At 38.1% G+C, this 20325-nt stretch overlaps 1 protein-coding gene across 2 annotated transcripts in view; it reads left to right on the top strand.

The window, feature by feature from the left end:
- The window catches only part of apeh (acylaminoacyl-peptide hydrolase), a 76782-nt gene that overhangs the window by 49830 nt on the left and 6627 nt on the right, over nucleotides 1-20325 (top strand). For both annotated transcript variants that reach the window (XM_073072439.1, XM_073072440.1), the window contains exons 15-19: nucleotides 1241-1379; nucleotides 8400-8483; nucleotides 9226-9306; nucleotides 11096-11184; nucleotides 17048-17238. In XM_073072439.1, the coding sequence (XP_072928540.1) occupies nucleotides 1241-1379; nucleotides 8400-8483; nucleotides 9226-9306; nucleotides 11096-11184; nucleotides 17048-17238 (584 nt within the window). The remainder of the gene's footprint in view (nucleotides 1-1240; nucleotides 1380-8399; nucleotides 8484-9225; nucleotides 9307-11095; nucleotides 11185-17047; nucleotides 17239-20325) is intronic.

Genomic DNA, 20325 nt, shown 5'->3' with positions numbered 1-20325 from the left:
AGAATCTATTTTCTCTCTCCCTCATTTCCTTAAGTAGCAGCTATGCATTTATTCCCATTGTATGAGAGCTAATCTGGAATCCTGGAGAATTCTGAAATGCAAATTAATCAATGAACAGCCATCTCTCGTTAAATCTCTTGGATGTAGAACTTAAGTTCCATGAAATTTATCACCTTATAATTCCCTTAATTCTTGTAATTATGTTCTTTATTAGATCCCTGGATCCTGGCAATATCTTGATTGTTTTTCATGTTTCTTTGTAAAAGAGAGTAAACACAGTAAACACATCTGCCAAACACTTCTGCTAATTCTTTATTCACCATTCTAGTTTATCCTTTCTCTGCCTGTGGGAATCTATATTTTTACATATCTCTAGTAACTTCTATGCACTTATTATATTTCTTGCTAGTATATTCTATATCAATTTCATCATTTTTTTTCATCTTTGCATTATTCTATAAGCTCCACCATTCATCAGGATGACTTTTTTAGTAATGTTGGGAGTTATTTTTTAATCCAATGCAACCTTTAATTTATTCAGTTAGCGACAACTGTTCTCCCTTCCTGTGACATTTCTGGTTACCAAGGTGATGATGTTAGTCTCACTCTCAGCTTAATCCTGCATTTCCTCTCCGATGTGCTTTTCTAGCTTCCCATTTAATGCATCTACACTGTTCACTTCAACTATTCCCTAGGACAGCAAACTCTGCACTTCCATACCTAGTAACATTTCATATTGCAATCTTGGTAACTATTTGGGCTTAATTAATTCATCAATTGATTAATGGCCTTTAATATTCTAATTCCTCAAATTTGATAACATTCTCTGTGCCTTTGCTTTAATGTTTAGTAAATTTTCTTTAAATTTCTCTTGCCTTTTTAAGAGAAAAGAAACCCAACTTATTTCCATCCATATAGCCAAGTTATATATTGCATTTATTCAAGCAAGGACATGTATAGTCATGATCTTTTATATAATGCTCTTAAATGTAGTCAATGTTGCAGAATGGCAGACTTTTCTTCAGAAATTCTGGAGTATAACTAATGGTAATCTTCCCATCCTTAACTCCTCTCCCAATTCTCCCACTTCCAGTGGATAAAGAGTTTGCATTCATTATTCTGAATCATCAGAGATAATTACTACTTTATTAATTGCACAACTTTTGAGGGATACTGTTTTTTAAAAATTGAATCAACATGGAACTTTGTTATTTACAAAATGTTGTTTTCATTCCCATAGAAAGTGGGTTTTCTGCCTGCCACAGGCAAAGAACGAAGTGTTATTTGGATGGCGCTTGATGAAGCAGAACCATTGCTAGGCATAGATTGGAAAATTCTGACATTTACTCCTCCAGTTGAACAAGAGAATCCTAAATTCCGTAAGTAGGAAGACAAAATATAACCATATGGAGCTCTGTGTTCCAACACTTTTTTTCTCAATTTCATTATTGAATACTTTTCAATCTAATTTTATGTTTCTTGTTGACTGCTTTTTTTTTGTTAATCATTTTCCCTCTATACTCTTAAGTTGCAGTTGCACTAGATGGCCTAATTAAAACATGTAAAGTTATACATTGAGTTGCAGGAACATTCAAATGATAACAATTCTGATCTATGTTTTTAAATTGATTCCAGTAAGTCTGAAACTGGATTAGAGAATTTAATGAGAAAACAGATGTTGATTTTGGAAGCCAGAAATAAGACAAATTGTTTGCCATTGAGTATTTGAAAGAGCATTTGCAGAGTGAAACACAGTTAACATTTCAAGGTCTGTCTTCCAAAGATGGAAAGTTACAAGTTAGAAATCCAAAAGTACTTTCAAGTTGAAGACGAAGTTGAGTGGGGAGGAGGAAGGAAAATAAGATTCCAATGATAGGATAGATATCAAAGATGTCAAAATAACTCAAATTGAGGTGATACTGGATAAAAGAGGGTGGTGAAGACATGAAAACCTTAGCTGATTTGTTTGGCAATTTAAACGCATTTAACAATGAGCTCATGGGAAAAGTCGCGACACCTGCCCCACATGATAAGCGCAGTAAATGCGTTTAAGGCCAAGCTCGATGTTTGGATTTCAAATTTAAAGAACGGGAGGCTGACACGCTTTCCCAACTTGGAGAAAATGTTACAGGCTATCAAGGGAAAAAAATGCTTTTCGCCCTGAGCAGTACTGTGCTTACCTAGACAAACTGGAAATAGAGTTCGATCGGCATTTTGGGGAGTTAAACGTCATGAAAAATATTGCTGCATTTATTTCAAACCCATTTCTGCCGATATAGAACAGATAGCAGTCAAATTCCAGCAAGTATTGAAATGGAAATAATTGATTTGCAAAATGACATCGAACTTAAGCAAGATCAAGGGACGGTGACTTTTGGGGGCTTGTCAGCGGGGAGAAGTTTCCTCATCTCACCATCTGTGCACTAAGAGTCATTGCCTACTTCGGGTCAACTTATCTGTGAAATTGCATTTTCACAGATGAAAATTATTAAATCTAAGTACAGGAGCCGTCTTACTGACAGACACCTCACAGACTATGTCAGACTGGCTGTCTCTAGTTATGAGCCAACTTTCAGAGAACTAGCAGAAAGCATTCAGCCCCAGTCATCACACTGAGTCCAACAGTCAATTTTTATTCATTTATTGTTCCTGTTGAAATAAAATTAAATAATGAAATTTAGAATTAAGAGTATGAAGTATTGTAATATTCTTAAAGAAAGACAGCTATGGCCTGTTTGATATGCTAGTTACAGTGTTTTCTTGGTTAAATTAATTTGGAAGTTTGACAAAAGCATTTTATGTAATTCAAATACACTTAGCTCAAATAAAAGGCCTCAAGTTGGAAGTACAATCTGAGCTGTTATTTCTCAACGATTTAGTAGGTAGATCTTGCCTTTCACTAAGGTTGAAGTAGGAGATCTTGGGCTTAAAAAGGTTGGTGATCACTACCCTAAGCTTTCATATGCTCGTCACTTTAATTATCCGTCCCCTGTGGCCATTCCCCTCAACAACAAGTATGCCGATTTGGATACTGTTGGGTGGGATGACTTACCTGGGACAAGCTGTGGCAGCCAGATCTCTGGCACTGAGTCTGGTTCTGCAGCGCGGAAGGGAGGGTGGAAGAAGAGGAGAGCGGTAGTGATAGGGACTCGATAGTTAGAGGTACAGACAGGAGGTTCTGTGGTCGTGACAGAGAATCCCGGATGGTTTGTTGCCTCCCGGGTGCCAGGGTCAGGGATGTCTCTGATTGCGTGCACAGCATTCTGAAATGGGAGGGTGATCAGCCAGATGTCATGGTACACATCGGTACCAATGACGTAGGAAGAAAGAGTGAGGAGGTCCTGAAGAATGAGTATAGAGAGCTTGGTAGGAAGTTAAAAAGCAGGACCTCAAGGGTAGTAATCTCAGGATTGCTACCTGTGCCACGTGCCAGTGAGGGTAAGTGTAGGATGCTCTGGAGGATGAACACGTGGCTGAGGAACTGGTGTAGGGGGCAGGGTTTCAGATTTTTTGGATCATTGGGACCTCTTTTGGGGCAGGTGGGTCCTGTACAAGAGAGATGGGTTTACACCTGAACTACAGGGGGACCAATATCCTTGCAGGGAGGTTTGCTAGTGCTATTGGGGAGGGTTTAAACTAGTTTTGCAGGGGGATGGGAACCAGAGTGCCAGAGCAGATAGTGGAGCGGGGGTAAAAATAAATGATGTTAAAAGTTCATTGGAAGTCAGAAATAGAAGGGTAGTGTGTGGTGGTAATAATCTTCTGAGGTGTGTCTATTTCAATGTGAGAAGTATTGTGAGGAAGGCAGACGAGCTGAGGGCGTGGATTGACACATGGAATTATGACATTTGCTCCTCCAATTCTCTCTGACTATTGGGTGGTCTGTAATACAACCCCATTAATGTGGTCATAACTTTCCAGTTTCTCAGCTCCACCCATATGGCCTCGATAGACAAGCCTTCTAATCTGTCCTGCCTGAGCACTGCTGTAACATTTTCCCTGACTAGCAATGCCACCCCCCACCCTTCATCCCTCTGCCTCTATCACGTCTGAAATATCGGAACCCTGGAACATTAAGCTGCTAGTCCTGCCCCTCCTGTAGCCAGAGAGCAGTTGTAGATAGTTGCCTTTCTGACTGGAGGCCTGTGACCAGGGGTGTGCCACAGCGATCGGTGCTGGGTTTGTTGTTGTTTGCAATCTATATCAACAGTCTGAATGACGATGTGATAGACTGGATCAGCAAGTTTACAGATGACACCAAGATTAAGACAGTGAGGAAGATTATCAAAGCTTTTAGCTAGAAAAATGGGCTGATAAATGGCAGATGGAATTTAATGCAGACAAATGTGAGGTGTTGCACTTTTGTAGGACCAACGAGAGTAGGTGTTACACGGTGAACGGTAGAGCACTGTGGAGTGCAGTAGAACAGTGATGTGGGAATATAGATACATAGTTCCTTGAAAATGGCATTACAGCTAAATAGGTTCGTAAAGAAAGTTTTCAGCATGTTGGCCTTCAGAAAACAATGTATTGAGTACAAGAGTTAGGATGTTATGTTGAAATTATATAAGATGTTGGTGAAGCTAATTTGGAGTATTGGAAACCTACTTACAGGAAAAATGTAATTAAGATTGAAAGAATGCAGAGAAAATTTACAAGGGTATTGCTGGGGCTTGAGGACCTGAATTATAGGGAAAACGTTGAATAGGTTAGGACGTTATTCCCTAGAACATAGAGGATTGAGGAGAGATTTAGAAGTATACAAAATTATGAGGGGTATAGATAGGGTAAATGCAAAGTAGGCTTTTCCCACTGCGATTGAGTGAGAGTACAAATAGAGGTCATGGGTGAAAGGTGAAATGTTTAAGGGGAACATGAAAAGGATCTTCTTCACTCAGATGGTTGTGACAGTGAGGAATGATTTGCCAGGCCAAATGCTAGATGCGGGGTCAATTTAAACACTTAAGAGAAATTTGGATAGGTTCATGGATGGGAGGGTTATAGAGGGCTATGGTCGAGGTACAGAATCAGAATCGCATTTAATATCACTGGCATATGTAATGAAATTTGTTAACTTTGCGGCAGCAGTACAATATAATACATGATAATATAGGGGAAAATAATTAAGTAAATCAATTTCAGTTACCATAAATAAATATGTATTAGTTAAATTTTTAAAAATTAAAAAATAGTTAAATAGTGCAAAAATCGAAATAATAAAAGTGAGGTAGTGTTTATGGGTGCAATATCCATTTAAGAACTGGGTGGCAGAGGGGAAGAAGCTGTTGCTGAATTGCTGAGTGTGGGCCTTCAGGCTTCTTCCTGAACAATAACAACGAGAAGAGAACATGTCCTGTATGATGGGGGTCCTTAATGATGGATGTCATCTTTCGGATCATAGCTCCTTGAAGATGTCTTGGATTCTACGGAGGTGAGTACCCAAGATGGAGATGACTAGTTTTACAACTTTCGGTAGCTTCTTTCAGTAACTGCCCCATACCAGACAATGGTGCTGCCTGTCAATGCTCTCCACGGTACATCTGTAAAAGTTTCCGAGTGTTTTAGGTGACAAACTAAGTCTTCTCAAACTCCTAATGAATTATAGCCACTGTCTTGCCTTCTTCATAGCTGTATCTATATGTTGGGACTAAGTTAGATCCTCAGAGATCTTGAGACCCAGGAACTTGAGATTGCTCGCTCTCTCAACCTCTGATCCCTCTATGAGGATTGGTTTGTGATCTCTCGTCCTATGCTTCCTGAAGTCCACAGTCAACTCTTTGATCTTTCTGACATTGAGTGCATGGTTGTTGCTGTGACACCACTATTGCTGTTTCTGCCAACAATAGTTGTTTCATCAGCAAATTTATAGATGACATTTGAGCTATGCCTAGCCACACAGTCATAGTTATGTAGAGAGTAGAGCAGTGGGTTAAGCACACACCCCTGAGGGGTGCCAGTGTTGATTGTCAGTACAAAAGCATTATTAATACCAATTCACATAGATTGTGGTCTTTCAGTTAGGAAGTTGCATATCCAATTACAAAAGGCAATACAGAGGCCCAGGTTACTTAGCTTATCAATCAGGACTGTAGGAATGATGGTGTTAAATGCTGAGCTGTAGTCAACGAACAGCATAGGTGTTTGTATTGTCCAGGTGATGTAAGGTCGCATAAAGAGCCATTGAGATTGTGTCTGCAGTAGATCTGTTGTTGTGATAGGTAAATTGCAGTGGATCCAGGAGTTGATTCTGACCATGACCAACCTCTCAAAGCATTTTATCACTACAAATGAAAGTTCTACTGGATGATTGTCATTAAGGCAGCTCACACTACTCTTCTTGGGTACTGGTATAATAGTTGCTCTTTTGAAGCAGGTTGATGGAACTAGGCAGATTAATGATTTGGCACATACTAGTTGGCTAAATGTCTATTTCTGTGCCTTAGTACTATATCACTCAAGTAGCCTCTGACAACCAAGTCCAGTTCCTGGCCTTCATGTGTGGCATAGCTACTAAACCCAACAGAACTGTTTCTACTGACAGAAGAAGAGGCAAAGGCAGGTTACTGGTGCCTTAAAAGCAGTTGCTTCGGGCAGATGGGACTCATCAGCCATGTTTGGCAGCTCACCTAGGAAAAGGAAAACTCTGATCTCAAACCTATGCTTCCTTATGGTATACCCACACATGGGGAAGGCTTTGGGAGTAAACCCCAAGGGAAAAGTCTGGAGCTGGAGTCCCTAAGACAGTCCTACATTGAGTTCAATGCTGACTGACAACACCTGCAACACTTCTGGTACCAAATTGTATTGGTCTCTGCCGTTCCTTTGGGTTAATCAGATGTGTAGAGAGGGAGAGGGAGCTTGCTACATGGGCAACAGCTTGCTCTCTATATTGTACTGCCCAGACTTGCATATCTAGTCAGTTCGGACACAGTATCCATGGTCAAATCTGATCAATGGAGGCCTCACTCACTCACTCACTCTGGTTCTACGAGAGGCAAAGTAAACTAAATGGTCTCTTATTATTTGCATTGATGTACATAAGAATCCTAATGAGCTTGCATTCAATCAGACTTGGCCTTAATGCAAAACCTTTGATTTTTGTTGGTTCAGAACTGGGGAAACAAAAGCTGTAGACTGTTGAATTATCAATTTTCTTCATTGTCAACTGTATATATTTTGGTAAACACTGAATGGGTCTGGAATTAGTAGTGGTTTATTTTGACTGTAGGAAATCACGTATGTGTTTAGTGATCACTTTACTAGGTGCCTCCTGTACCTAATAAATTGGACACTGTGAGTGTATGCTCATAATCTTCATGCACAAAACACTGTAGGAACTCAGCAGGTTGGGCAGCATCCGTGGAAACGAACAGTCAATGTTTCGGGCTGAGACCCTTCGTCAGGACTGTTCATAATCTTCCATTGCTATAGCCCATCCACTTGAAGGTTCGGTGAGTTGTGCATTCACAGATGGTATTCTGAACACTACTGTAGCTTTTGTTTTTTTGAATTCGCCTTCCTGTCAGCTTGAACCAGTCTGGCCATTCTTCTCTGAACTCTCTCATTAACAAGGTGTTTTCACCCACAGAACCACCACTCACTGGATTTTTTTTTTGTTTATCACACCATTCTTTGTAAACTCTAGAGACTGTTGTGCATAAAATTCCCAGAAGATCAGTGGTTTGTGAGAGACTCAAACCACCTGTCTCTCACAAACAGTCGTTCCACAGTTAAAGTTACTTGGATCACATTTCTTCATCATTCTGATGTTTGGTCAAGTCAAGTCAAGTCAACTTTTTTTGTCATTTCGACCATAACTACTGGTACAGTGCATAGTAAAAATGAGACAACGTTTTCAGGACCATGGTTTACATGACACAGTACAAAAAACTAGACTGAACTACGTAATTAAAAAAAAACACAGAGAAAGCTATACTAGACTACAGACCTACACTGGACTGCATAAAGTGCACAAAAACAGTACCGGCATTACAATAAATAATAAACAGGACAGTAGGGCAAGGTGTCAGTCCAGGCTTCGGGTATTGAGGAGTCTGATAGCTTCGGCTATGAACCTCTTGACAATGTCTGCATGCTTTTATGCATTGAGTTACTGCCACATGATTGACTGATTAGATGTTTGAATTAATGAGCAAGTGTACAGGTGCACCTAATAAAGTGAATGTAAATGGGTAGATTTTGGCTTTGTATATTGTTATAAATATTTGCCTTCAATTTCATGTTAATTCAGAAATTTGATGTTGCCAGAAGAATTCAAGTTTCAGGCACTTGACTGATCTGAACGGAGCATGGCCTATATCACATGTGCAGGAGGTAATCGGTATTGCTGGTGTACTGTTGCAATTTCCATTTCAATTGTTTCTTTCCTTTTCACTCAGCTGCAATGGATTTTGAAGGCATCCTTTTGCTGCCCGATGAAAGAAAGGAAGGCTCTCCATCTCCAGTTATTGTTTGGCCACATGGTGAGTTAACATAATTGTGGACACATTGTTGAAGAATTACAAATGAATCTGTGTTTGCACAGGTCAACCATACACTCTAAAGACCAGTGAAATTACTTTTGTTAATAAATTCCTGTCCTCAGTATTATCTTGCCACTGTACTGTATTGATGAGATATTAGATTTTTCTGTATAATTGAATTTATTTTAAATAAAAGTGGAGATTGAATTAGATTGGAATCCTAAAATAGACCTGTAATGAACAGCCATTATGGACTTTTCTGTAATGTCCCATCTCTCACAGCAATAAGTACTTAGACAATAGTGTCCGATAGCTAGCAATCTAGAAGTGCACTCTGTTTCCAACTTGATTTCCAGTGGTAAAGGGATGACTGTTCTGTTTGGAGATAGTAAGTTTAAACTGATGCAAAGAAACTGGAAAATTTTGCAGACAGTAAGCTGGCTTAAACATTTACAGAGGATGCATCTAAAGAAAGTAATGTCTGTTTCATTGTTTTGTAAAGTTTGATTGGATGTTGAGGAACTTTTTTTTTCTAGTAAATCCAGATCAGTACTCTTTTATGTATGGAGGTACACTGAATAAAACCTATGTAGTCTGGCCCCATCTTGAACATTCCCAACCATCCTACCTCCTCCATCTAAGTAAAACCATGCATACAGCACAGTATTGACAGCAAATTTAGTAATGTATTATTGTTAACCAAAACGATGGATTAAAATTTTAATCACTCTTCGATGTATAGGTGGACCGCATTCAGTTTTCTCAGCGGAATGGATGTTATACCCTGTCACTCTTTGCAGACTGGGATTCGCAGTTTTACTAAGTAAGTAGCCACTGTCCTCTTACAAATGCTGAGTTCAATTCAAATGACAATATACTGTGTAAACCAACTGTTTCATTTTAAGTTGGAGATCCTTGGATGGTGCATGGTCTAAAGAAGGCATTTTCTCAAAGGTATATGAACTGCCTTCCTCACACTACCTCAGAGAGAATAGTAAATAACTGTTAATATCAGATCACTTGACTTCTGGGATTATAGTGTATTGTGGTGTAGCACACATAGAAAGTGAGTTTAATTTCAAAGTAAATTTATTATCAAAATAGATGTATGTCATCATATACCATATACTCTGAGATTCATTTTCTTGTGGGGATTCACTGTAAATACAAAGAAACAAAAAATATAATAAATAAGCAATATATATAGAGAACATGAGATGAAGACTTCTTAAAAGGGAGCCCTTAGGTTGTGGGAGCATTTCAGTGTTGAGGTGAGTGAAGTTGAATAAAGTCATCCCCTCTGTTCAAGAGCTTGCTGGTTGAAGGGTAATAACTGTTCCTGAACCTAGTGGTGTGCTGTAAAATGCAGGACAAATAGTGCATGTAAGGTACATAGTTAAAAATGAGCGATTTTCCTTATTATAAGCAGTCTACATCTTGGTTTGTAGGAATGTAATTTTCAGGTGTGGGATTACGCCTTTGGAAACATCTTCTTTTATGATTCAGTGTATTAGGATGCATATTAAGATTATAGTATGAATTACTATCTGTGACTGATTCCCAGAGTGTCAAAAGTAAAAGCAGAAAAATTTTGGAAATATGTAGTAAATCTATCAGAAACTAAAAAAGTGGATATTTGCTTTAGTTGGCGACTCCTTTATTAATTCCACTTTTTTTAGATTCTGATGGTTTTGTTAAACACATTTCCAATTTTTTTTCTACTTTTACTTTTGGTGTTCAGTCTCAGCTAGAACTATTTACTCTTGTCCATAGATGTTGCCTGGCCTCCAGCGTTTTTTGTGTTTTATTCAGGAAGAGGGTTCATTTTTCTTTATTTCCTTCAAATGACAGTGTTGAAGAAGATAGTCATTATCATTGTTGTTGTCTCTAAACCCTTTCTGCCATCTGAAACTGAGTGAGTCTTTTCAAAACTATTATCAGTTTTGACACAGTGATTAACGTAGGAGCAAATATCTGAATCATTACTAAGAGTACCTGTCTCCTTTGCAATCTCCACTCTGCTTCATTTCATCTGTTATTGAAAGCCTCACTACTGCCTTTTGATTATGTCCATGTGACCATTTCAATACTTTAGTGCCTCAGCTCCTTCACTTTATTTCCTGTGTACTCAAAATCACCCAAACATTCTGTTTGAGTCCAATTCCTCAGCTCCCCCCCCAGTCTAGTTGACCTGTTAAGCAGCCTCCACTTTTTAAAATTGTCACCCATTTATGTTAAATCCCAGTGTATCTGCATTCTTCACCATTTCTGTTATCTTATTTGGTCATACAGTCCTGAGATATCTGTACTCTATCAGTTCTGACTTCTAGATCATTGCTGTACCAATGGCAACTGTTCTTCCAACGTTCTCCAAATCTACACTTTTCTACCTCCCTATATTCCTTGTTTAAGCTTATGTCGAACCAACATTTTGTCATGTCCTTTTGTACAATAATGTCAAAATTGTTTGAAGAATTCTTATGAAGTATCTTGAGATATTTGGCTTCATGAAAAGCATGTAACAGAAGGTTTTATTGTTGGACATCAAATTTGCAGTATTTGCATTTTGACTCTGCTCAAAATAATGTAGCTGTAATTCTTTGATTCTACAGTAAACTACAGAGGGTCCACTGGCTTTGGACAGGATAGTATCTTCTCTCTGCCTGGGAATGTAGGAAGCCAAGATGTGAAAGATGTGCAGGTAAAGAACTGTTCAGTTAGGGTAATTTATACTTAGAAGCTAGAGTATATTTCACAAAAATGTATTGAAACATTATCTAGCCCAATGAAGAATATGAATCTAATTGAATTGAATTGACTTTATTATTTACATCCTTCACATACATGAGGAGTAAAAATCTTTATGTCTAAATGTGTAATGTGCAATTTATAGTAATTTGTAATAAATGGTATGTACAACAGGATAGTCAGTATAACATGCAAATACAATTGTATCTCTGTGAATTAATCAGTGTGATGGCCTGGTACAAGAAGCTGTCCTGAACCCTGTTGGTCCTGGCTTTACCCAATCATCCTTCAGGCCCTTTTTACATACCTGTCTTTGTAAATGTCCTGGATAGTGGGAAGTTCACATCTACAGATGCGCTGGGCTGTCCGCACCACTCTCTGCTGAGTCCTGCGATTGAGGGAAGTACAGTTTCCATAGCAGGCAGTGATGCGGCCAGTCAGGATGTTCTCTCTCATTTGTGCCCCTGTAGAAAGTTCTTGGAGGCCTATACCAAACTTCTTCAACCATCTGAGGTGTAAGAGGCACTGTTGTGTCTTTTTCAACACACAGATGATGTGTACAGACCACGTGAGATCCTTGATGATGTGTACGCCAAGGAACTTAAAGCTGTTCACCCTCTCAGCCCCAGATCCATTGATGTCAATAGGGGTTAGCTTCTCTCCATTACTCCTGTAGTCCACAACCAGCTGTTTAACATCAGACCTTTGTTTCGATGTTTATACCAAGATCAAGTGGAAATGCTAGTAGAGAGAATTAATAAATAAAAATGAATTACATGCTGGAAGTTATTTACAGATGTGAGTTCTAAGACTACCTATAAATTCAAGGCACTTGTTGGATTTCATTACTTAAGCACTGTAAACAAATTGTAGGGTCTAAACTGGTGATGTAATGGGTTTCAATGGATGTAGGTTTCAATTGATATGAAATTTAGCATTTAGTTTTATCCTGGTATTCCACATGATTTGGAAAACTTTTCACAGCACGTAAGAAGCCTGTAGATAAATAATTCAATCACCAAGACATTAAAGGATACACTCCTAGCATTCACTCCTACTATCCCTTGGTGATTCAATTATTTGTCAAGATGGTGCTGGCGATATAGGGAGACGTTTTGCGGGTAGCTCACAGAACTACTAGATATTCATCTTCTGAACTACTAGATATTCATCATTGCTGCAATCTGCAGCCTGTAATTTCCCTTTAAAAACACACATTTTTGAATCATCTAACTGCACTAGCAATTTTCTAACCTCCTGAAGGACTTGGCAAACTTGACTCTCAGGAATGCAGATACAGCACCTGGAAGTGGACAAATGTCTGCCATCGCTGGAAGAGAGGGCACCAAGGAGGACTTCAAGCCAGACTGAAGTGGCAGGGTATGTGACCTCCATGCCCTAGCATACTACTGGCTAATGTACAGTCACTGGAGAACAAGATAGAGGACCAAAGGGCACGACTGTTGAATTGAAGGATGCTCAATAGCTGAAGGATGCTCAGTAGCAAAACCAGGCAACATAAATGACAACAAAGTTTCGCTCCCAGATGAGTTCAATGGCTTTTATGCTTGCTTTGTCTGACAGAAATGGAGGCACCATCATGAACTCCCACAGTCTCTGATGAAACTGTGATTTGAGTCTCTGAGGCTGAAGGGAGAATCACCATCAGGAACGTAACCCCACAGAAAGGATCGGGCACAGACGGTGTATCTGGCCACATACTAAAGAGCTGTGCTCAGCAACTGGCTTGAGAGTTTACTGAAATCTTTAACCTCTCATGTTGGCAGTCTGAGGTACCCACTTGCTTCAAGCTGGCTTTATTTATACCCATACCTAAGAAGAACATGCAAACCTCCCTCAATCACTCACATCCAGTATCATTTACATCCACTGTGATGCAATTGATTGAAAGGTAGGTCATGAGTCGCATCAATTCCTGCCTGAAGAATGACATGGATCCACTTCAATTTGCCTACCCTCAAAACAGGACAACAGTAGATGCCATTTGATTGGCTCTTCACTCAGCTCTGAAACATTTGAATAATGAAGATTCTTACATCAGGATGCTCTTCATTGACTACAAGTAAGCATTCAACACCATTGTTCTCTCGAAAATTATCAGTCTTTATGTATAGTTTTTCATTGATACTATTATATTTCTTTGTTTTCCTGTGAATGCCTGTAAGAAAATGAACGTCAAGGTAGTATATGGTCATGTATACATACTTTGATAATAAATTCACTTTGACCTTTGAACTTTGTGTGAATCAAGATTAGTTTATACAATAAACTATACTACAGCATCCAAAGTTCAAAGTTAAAATTTATTATCGAAGTATGTATCTCACATACAACCTTGAGATTCATCTTCTTGTAGGTATTTACAAAACAAAGAAACACACACAAGACTGCCACATATTCAATTTGCCAAAGAGGATAAATCACACAAATAGTAAAAGGAAGTAAACAAAAACACATGGAACATGAACTGCAGAGTCCCCAAAAGAAAGTCCTCAGTTGCAGAGCCCATTCAACACTGGAAGCGAGTAAAGCCTGTGCAGAAGCCTGATGGTTGCAGGGCAACAACTGCTCTTGAACCTGACCCAAGATTCCTGCACTTCCCACCCAACAGTAGTAACAAGAAGATAGGGAAACTTTTCAAAACTTTGTTCATTTTTCACCTTCATCTTTTATGATCTTAATCTTGCTCAACATTTTAATGAGTGTGAAGTTATGGTGCCAACCATTTGTTCATCTTCCACTATCAGGCCTCGATTGTTTTGTCCAGCCCCAGTGATGGCTGCCGGGCCTTACCTGCACTTTAGAGAATCTAGTATGCTGAATCCACAGGAGACTGTAAAAGCGCCAAATCATTTAGTCTGTTTAAAAGTACATCCTTAGAAAGGAAATTACAGGCTGAAGACTGCGGTAATCACAGTTCAGAAGAAGTATACCTTCTGGAGTATCTAGTAGTTTTGTGAACTGTCTGCAAAATGTCGCTGTTGGTCGCCAGTGCCATCTTGCTGAACACATACTTCAGCTGAAAGTGCCTTGAGGTCACAAAAGACCACGAAAGCCTTCATGAAAGTAGTATGTGGGACTATATACTGAAGGGCTACAAAGAGGTGTTTTCAATTTTGTATCAGTATGAGAATACAAATGAAAGAAGGTGGTAAACTGATGCTGATAGTTGAGGACATGGAATTGTTGATATCTACTGGGGGCTAAATGGTTTGTTTTAGTGACCTGTGGAGTTTCAGGGGTTCCCAATCTAGGGTCTATGGCATAAAAAGGTTGGGAACCCCAGTAGGTGATTAAAAAAATAGAAAGTGGATTTTGAAGACGGAAGAAAATTGTTGTGGGTTGACAATTCCTTACTGCTATAAAAATCTGAATTGATTACATGTTCAAAAAGTTGCTGTTGTTTTCAATTTCCAAACTGAAACTACTAATTGCATGAACAAAATAAAAATGAAATGAACATCCTGCGAGGTTAAATGAGCCATACGTCAAAATCATTAAATATTCAAACATTCTCAGCATGATAAAACCTACTCAGTTCGTCATCAAAATTCCTGTAACTGATCATTCAGCAGTGCAGATGTACAAATTTATTTCTTTTATGTTTGTTCCAGAGCAATATAAAAAATATTTTTAACAAGTGAACTTTCTAGTCAAACATTAATTTGGTCTGGTTTAAGATTTTCATAGAATGCATGTTGAATTTATTGTGTGTGAACTTAGCAAATATTGCTTTGATGAATTACACTTAAACTTTGAAAAAGCAAATAAAAGAATAGCCTGTGTTACAGCACGTCTGCACTGCAGACCAGAGTTATTTCTTGGTTTCATCTTTTTCTGTTTATTTTAATTCAGTTGAAGATTAAATATCATAATTTATGTCAATATTCTTTGGTTAAAAGAATGTGAATCATTACAAGTTCTCATTCCTAATTATATATCAGGAACTTGTCTGTTGCCATCAGACAAGGATAAGAGCAGGCATTGCTATTATAAACTACCCAGTCAAATGCTTTCTTTGTAGATGAATTGCCACTATTAGAGATGTTCAGTTGGGATGTCCAATCAGCACAGCAATGAGCAAGCCTAAAAAAAAAACTCATTTCGATAATCAAAGTTGAGTACAAATTAAGTGAAAGTTTACTGAATCTATTAATGGTTCTGACTCTGGTTATGATTATTGAGACGGAACAGGGAACACGCATTCCATAAGAATCAGGGGGTGGGTTGTTAGTTTGTTTCCTGATATTAGAAATTTGACTTGAGAAGCAAATGGACCTGCTTGCGTAAAGTAGTAATGAGTACAGAAATAGAAAAAGAAACCTGGAAAATGAAATTTTCAAATATATGTCAAGGGGATTCATGTTTAGGTTAGTAAACACCAAATTTAGGATGATATCTTGATATTATTGTGACTACAAAGTAGTTGTTATTTGTATTGAACTACAGAGGAGTTCAGGAAAATGGGGTCATTTAGGAACCAATGTCATTTATCAAAGCTGGTATTTCTGGATGAATGATTAAATTTGGATTGAATGACTCTTCTAATTTGCAATCATCTATCATGTTTGAATTGATTCTTCATGTTACATTTTATGATGAAAAATTGTAATTTTAGTGAATGGCTAAATTGCTTAGTTCATAATACAGCAGAAGTATATCTGAAATCTTCAAGAAATTAAAGAGAAACTCATAATGTTTTGTTGCTTTCTTAAGAATTCTGTAAATACTGAATATAACATAAACTAAGAAGCAGAAGCAGGATTATGTCCTCTGGTTTTAGAGTTTCCAACTAGAGGAAGCATCTTCTCAATATCTGCACTGCCAATCACTTTCAGAATCCTGTCAGTAAGAATGTCTCTCATTCAGTTTTTGCATTCATCTTTATTAAGTAATCATCTCATTCCAAGAATCAGTCTGGTAAATATATTTTGTGCTAACTCCAAATCTAGTTACCTCACATCCTCAATTTTCCCCAGTGCCTTGAAATAAAAGTCAAACGATCATTTACCTCCTAAATAATTGTGCCTGAATCTTCAGTTTCTGCCTTTCCTCAACCACCACACCCCAATCACTATAATTAAACAGTTACTGGTTTCTCACCATTTAGTAGAACATTCTGTCAGGGTGCACAACCTTGTATTTTACCACATTGTATTCCACTGACCACCTTCTTGCCCACTGACTTAACCTGTCTGCACTTCTGAAGACTCTGTGTTTTACACACAGCTCACTTTACTAGCTAACTTTGTATCATTATATTTCACTATATTGGATTTTTTTCATCCACATTATTTATGTTAATTGTGAACAGCATAGGCCCTATGTTGATAAATGTGCTACTATTGGTTTGCCAGTCTGGGAACTCCCTCTTTCTGACTCTTCTTTAACATTTCTTCTGTCCATGTTCAAATAGAAGCATTGGTCCTTATTTTTTGGAGCAATATTTTGATGTGATACCTCATCAGTTATGTTTTGGAAATACGAATATTCTTTTACCACTAGTTTGGCTTAACTACCATGCTACGTAATGAATATATTGTCAAAAGCTGTTAGTTTTGGGCCCAGTGCATGAATCAAAGCAGCTGTCTTAGGATTTTGGTAGCCCATGTTTTGTCTTTTTCTTCAGCTGCTTATGCGTGGTAGCCATGGATGTGATTTTATTTCTGAGCAAGATTTCACTTATTTGATACCATATCTGTTTTATTGCTCGTGTAACAAAATTATAATTGTGGATAGATTTCAAACATTGTTATATCATTTCAAGTGAAAGTTAAATGCTTACTTTATTTCAGTTTGCAGCAGAATTTGTACTGAAGGAAAAGTTTGCTGATACCTCAAAGGTTTTCGTCATGGGTGGCTCACATGGAGGTTTTCTTGCTAGCCACCTGGTTGGGCAGTACCCTGAATTCTATAAGGCCTGTGTGGCTAGGAATCCTGTCACTAACATTGCTTCCATGCTAGGAACGACAGATATTCCAGACTGGTAGGTACTGCTTGAGGGTGAGGGAAGAATAATATATTTTTCATGTTAACCTAGTGTTTTTGTTAAAAGTCTTTACACCTTCTTAGTGCTTTTAGTTATTTAGGCAGGTTTGTAGGACAATAAATTAAAAAGAAGTCCCACTCTTCTGAAGAAAGTCTGAGCAGTGTCAGTTGAACTGTGTAGCACTTGAAATCCAGCATCGGAGCACTGATTTCCTGCAGTTTTCCAGAAGTTATACTGAGAAATAGGCATTATACTGCTGCAGGTTGAGTGACACCATTCACTTCAGTGGAAAGAAATATCCATGAAGTGCGGTCATGAGTCTCAGTGATTCATACATTTTGGTTTGAGTAGATTAAATGTTTTTAAGTCTTAGTTTCTTTACATTTTTAAGGCAACCTTTCTCAAACGTTTTTCCTTTGAGGAACTCTTGAAATAATTTTCAGGTCTCAGCGAACCGCTGTGTAGAAAAATATTATATCTACAATTCGCAATGTGATAGTGTAGTCAGTATGTTGTAGATATAATAATCCAAAAATAATTGTCACTGTTCTTTTGAGTAGAGAATGAAATTTTAGCCAACCTTTCTCGAATAAAAAGCAGGTAGTTAGCTTACCTTTCTTGAAATTAATATCTTTCTTTCCCTTTAATAAATTTTAAAAACTCATAAAGCAAACATAATAAATTTCTGTGCAAGCAGCAGTGGAAAGATTTCAAGACTTCCTTTTGCAACATGATTTTTCCAAAGATTCAGTTTGCTTTTAAATCCAAGTATTTTATCACTTGAAGTCAAAACATTTTCTCCAGGGCCTTGGAGAGACTTGTTCAACTGGTTCATATGTTGAAGAATGTCTACTAAATAGGCTAGTTTCTGCAGGGGTTAATAACATTTGAAAAAGAATAGCATAATAAATAACTAAATGAGAAAACTGTAGAAAATACAAAAATTTTACAATACTATTCACTTCTAACCTACACAATCCACCTTTTGCAACATTTACAACAGCAATGCAGCAGGCCAGCAGCTGAGTTGTGGTGTGTAAAAAATTCCTTCTTTAGAATGAATATTTTCCTCCAATTTTCTACTACACCAGTAATTGTTTGCTCTTGTATGTCAGTAAGGGGTGCATAAGGGGAAGTTGGGGGAAGTAATTCAGGAGGGAAAGGCTGACGTCACAGCCCAAGTTGAGTAAGTCCATTCAATGTTCAGAAAATGCTCTTCACGTTCCTCATCAGTCTACCATCTTTCCCTCCATGCAATACAGCACTGACCAATTATCAACTGCCTCCCTTATCTCACGTCAAAATCTGAGAATGAACTCAACCAAATAAACATGGCCCTACTGGGCTGAAAGACCTCTAATGAGATTGCTTATGGGGCTGCTCGGTCACTGCCCACCACTGCGAGCGCTAGCATTGCACATTATTCAGAAACAATGTTTTTTTAAATCATGCTCTCTCGCAGAACCCTGGTTGAGAAACTCTATTTTAAGATTTTGAATGTTTTTCAATGTTTATGAATATTCTAAATATTCACAAAATACTCAATTTCTGACAGTTTGATGACTAATCAGTGTTGAGACTTGTTTTATGGAAGTAGTTCTGGGTTAAGGTTTGCTGTTTGTGACATAGGGCCTTGCACTTCATTTATCTGCTTTGATCAGGAACTTGTAGGTAGACCAAAGATGTGGATTGGATGTTACAATAGTATATCGATCAGTACTGGGTTAACTTTGCTAAATATAGCTAATTACATTTCATTTTCAATGTATATGAGTTATCTCTTTTGTATGATGAAGAGATTTGTGGTGTAACAAATCAAGCAGGGTTGAAAGATGAATTGGCTTTGGCTACAGAGACACATTTCAGACCACATTTCAAAGCCCTCCTATATGTTATTTAAGTTATTTTGTGATTTGTAGCATTAATTGTTCTTGCTTTATTAATTTTTAATTGGGGTTACAAAACTGGTTGACAGTGAACTACTCATTCTATCTAAGTCTGAAGCTACACCACACTACACCAGATAAATCCATAACCGAAGCTTTTTCTCTTCGTTTTTACCCTCCGTCCACACTAAAACGGCATTTTCATCCCCTGAAACTGGATATTTTCAGAAATGCTCTCCAACGTGTGTAATTTTGAAAACGCCGCTTGGCCGGAGCAGTGTGGACAGGGTAACCGGAGATTTCTAAAAACCCTGTCATGACCTGCCGGAACAAATGGTGATGGCTGCGCGCCATTTCATTGTTTTCTTGAACGCAACCTAGCAATTTCAGAACAGATGGCAACGAGACTGAGCCAGAAGAGTTAGAAATATACTCACCAAATACTTTGACCCATAACTTAATGAATAAATAAGTATAATCACTTTGCCCTGTTTTCTGTCCTTGCTCGTATGAAGGTGGTTGTACCTATTTATGCAAGTACTTCTCTGACAATAGATGTGTAACAGCCTAATGTAACATTGTATGGAAATACAAGATAATACTGATGCAGACATCTTTTATACATTTAACAAGGGGCTTTATTAATGCAACAGAGTTAGTTTTTTAATGTTCGTCGTCAGCCAGGTCATACTGTCCGTGAACTCCCTGTCGGTTGCCTCCATACGTTCCAGTATTTTGTTTTACGTTTAAGTTCTCCTGCACGAGAGCCAACAGCTGTCCGTCATTTAAGTTTTTCTAGTCTGTAACTGCACAAACACGCACTTTCACAGCAAGATTTGACACCAAGCATGTCGCTTGTTTTCGGTAGATGTGTCCTGCGTATGCGCAGTAGGAGGAAATTTGCCAAAATATCTGTTTCAATGTGGACAGAAATATTTATAAAAACACATAGTGTGGACGCCTATCGTTTTTACGCGAAACCAACATGTTCATAATTATCCGGTCTAGTGTGGATGTAGCCTGAAATATGCCTAAATCACATTGGTAATAAGCCTTTAAGTAGGTAATAGCTGTCCATCATGGAGTTAAGATGAAATGGACACATTTCTTTCTAGTGCGTATCATTCCACTCCTAATAATTTGAAGTCAATGATGTGAGAATTAGAATGATTAAACAATGATTTAGTGCTGAAGATTT

The sequence above is a fragment of the Hemitrygon akajei genome, chromosome 19 (genome assembly GCF_048418815.1).
Source record: "Hemitrygon akajei chromosome 19, sHemAka1.3, whole genome shotgun sequence".
Classification (NCBI taxonomy): domain Eukaryota; kingdom Metazoa; phylum Chordata; class Chondrichthyes; order Myliobatiformes; family Dasyatidae; genus Hemitrygon; species Hemitrygon akajei.
Note: the sequence above shows the minus strand (reverse complement) of the source record. Positions and strands in the feature narration are given on the sequence as shown.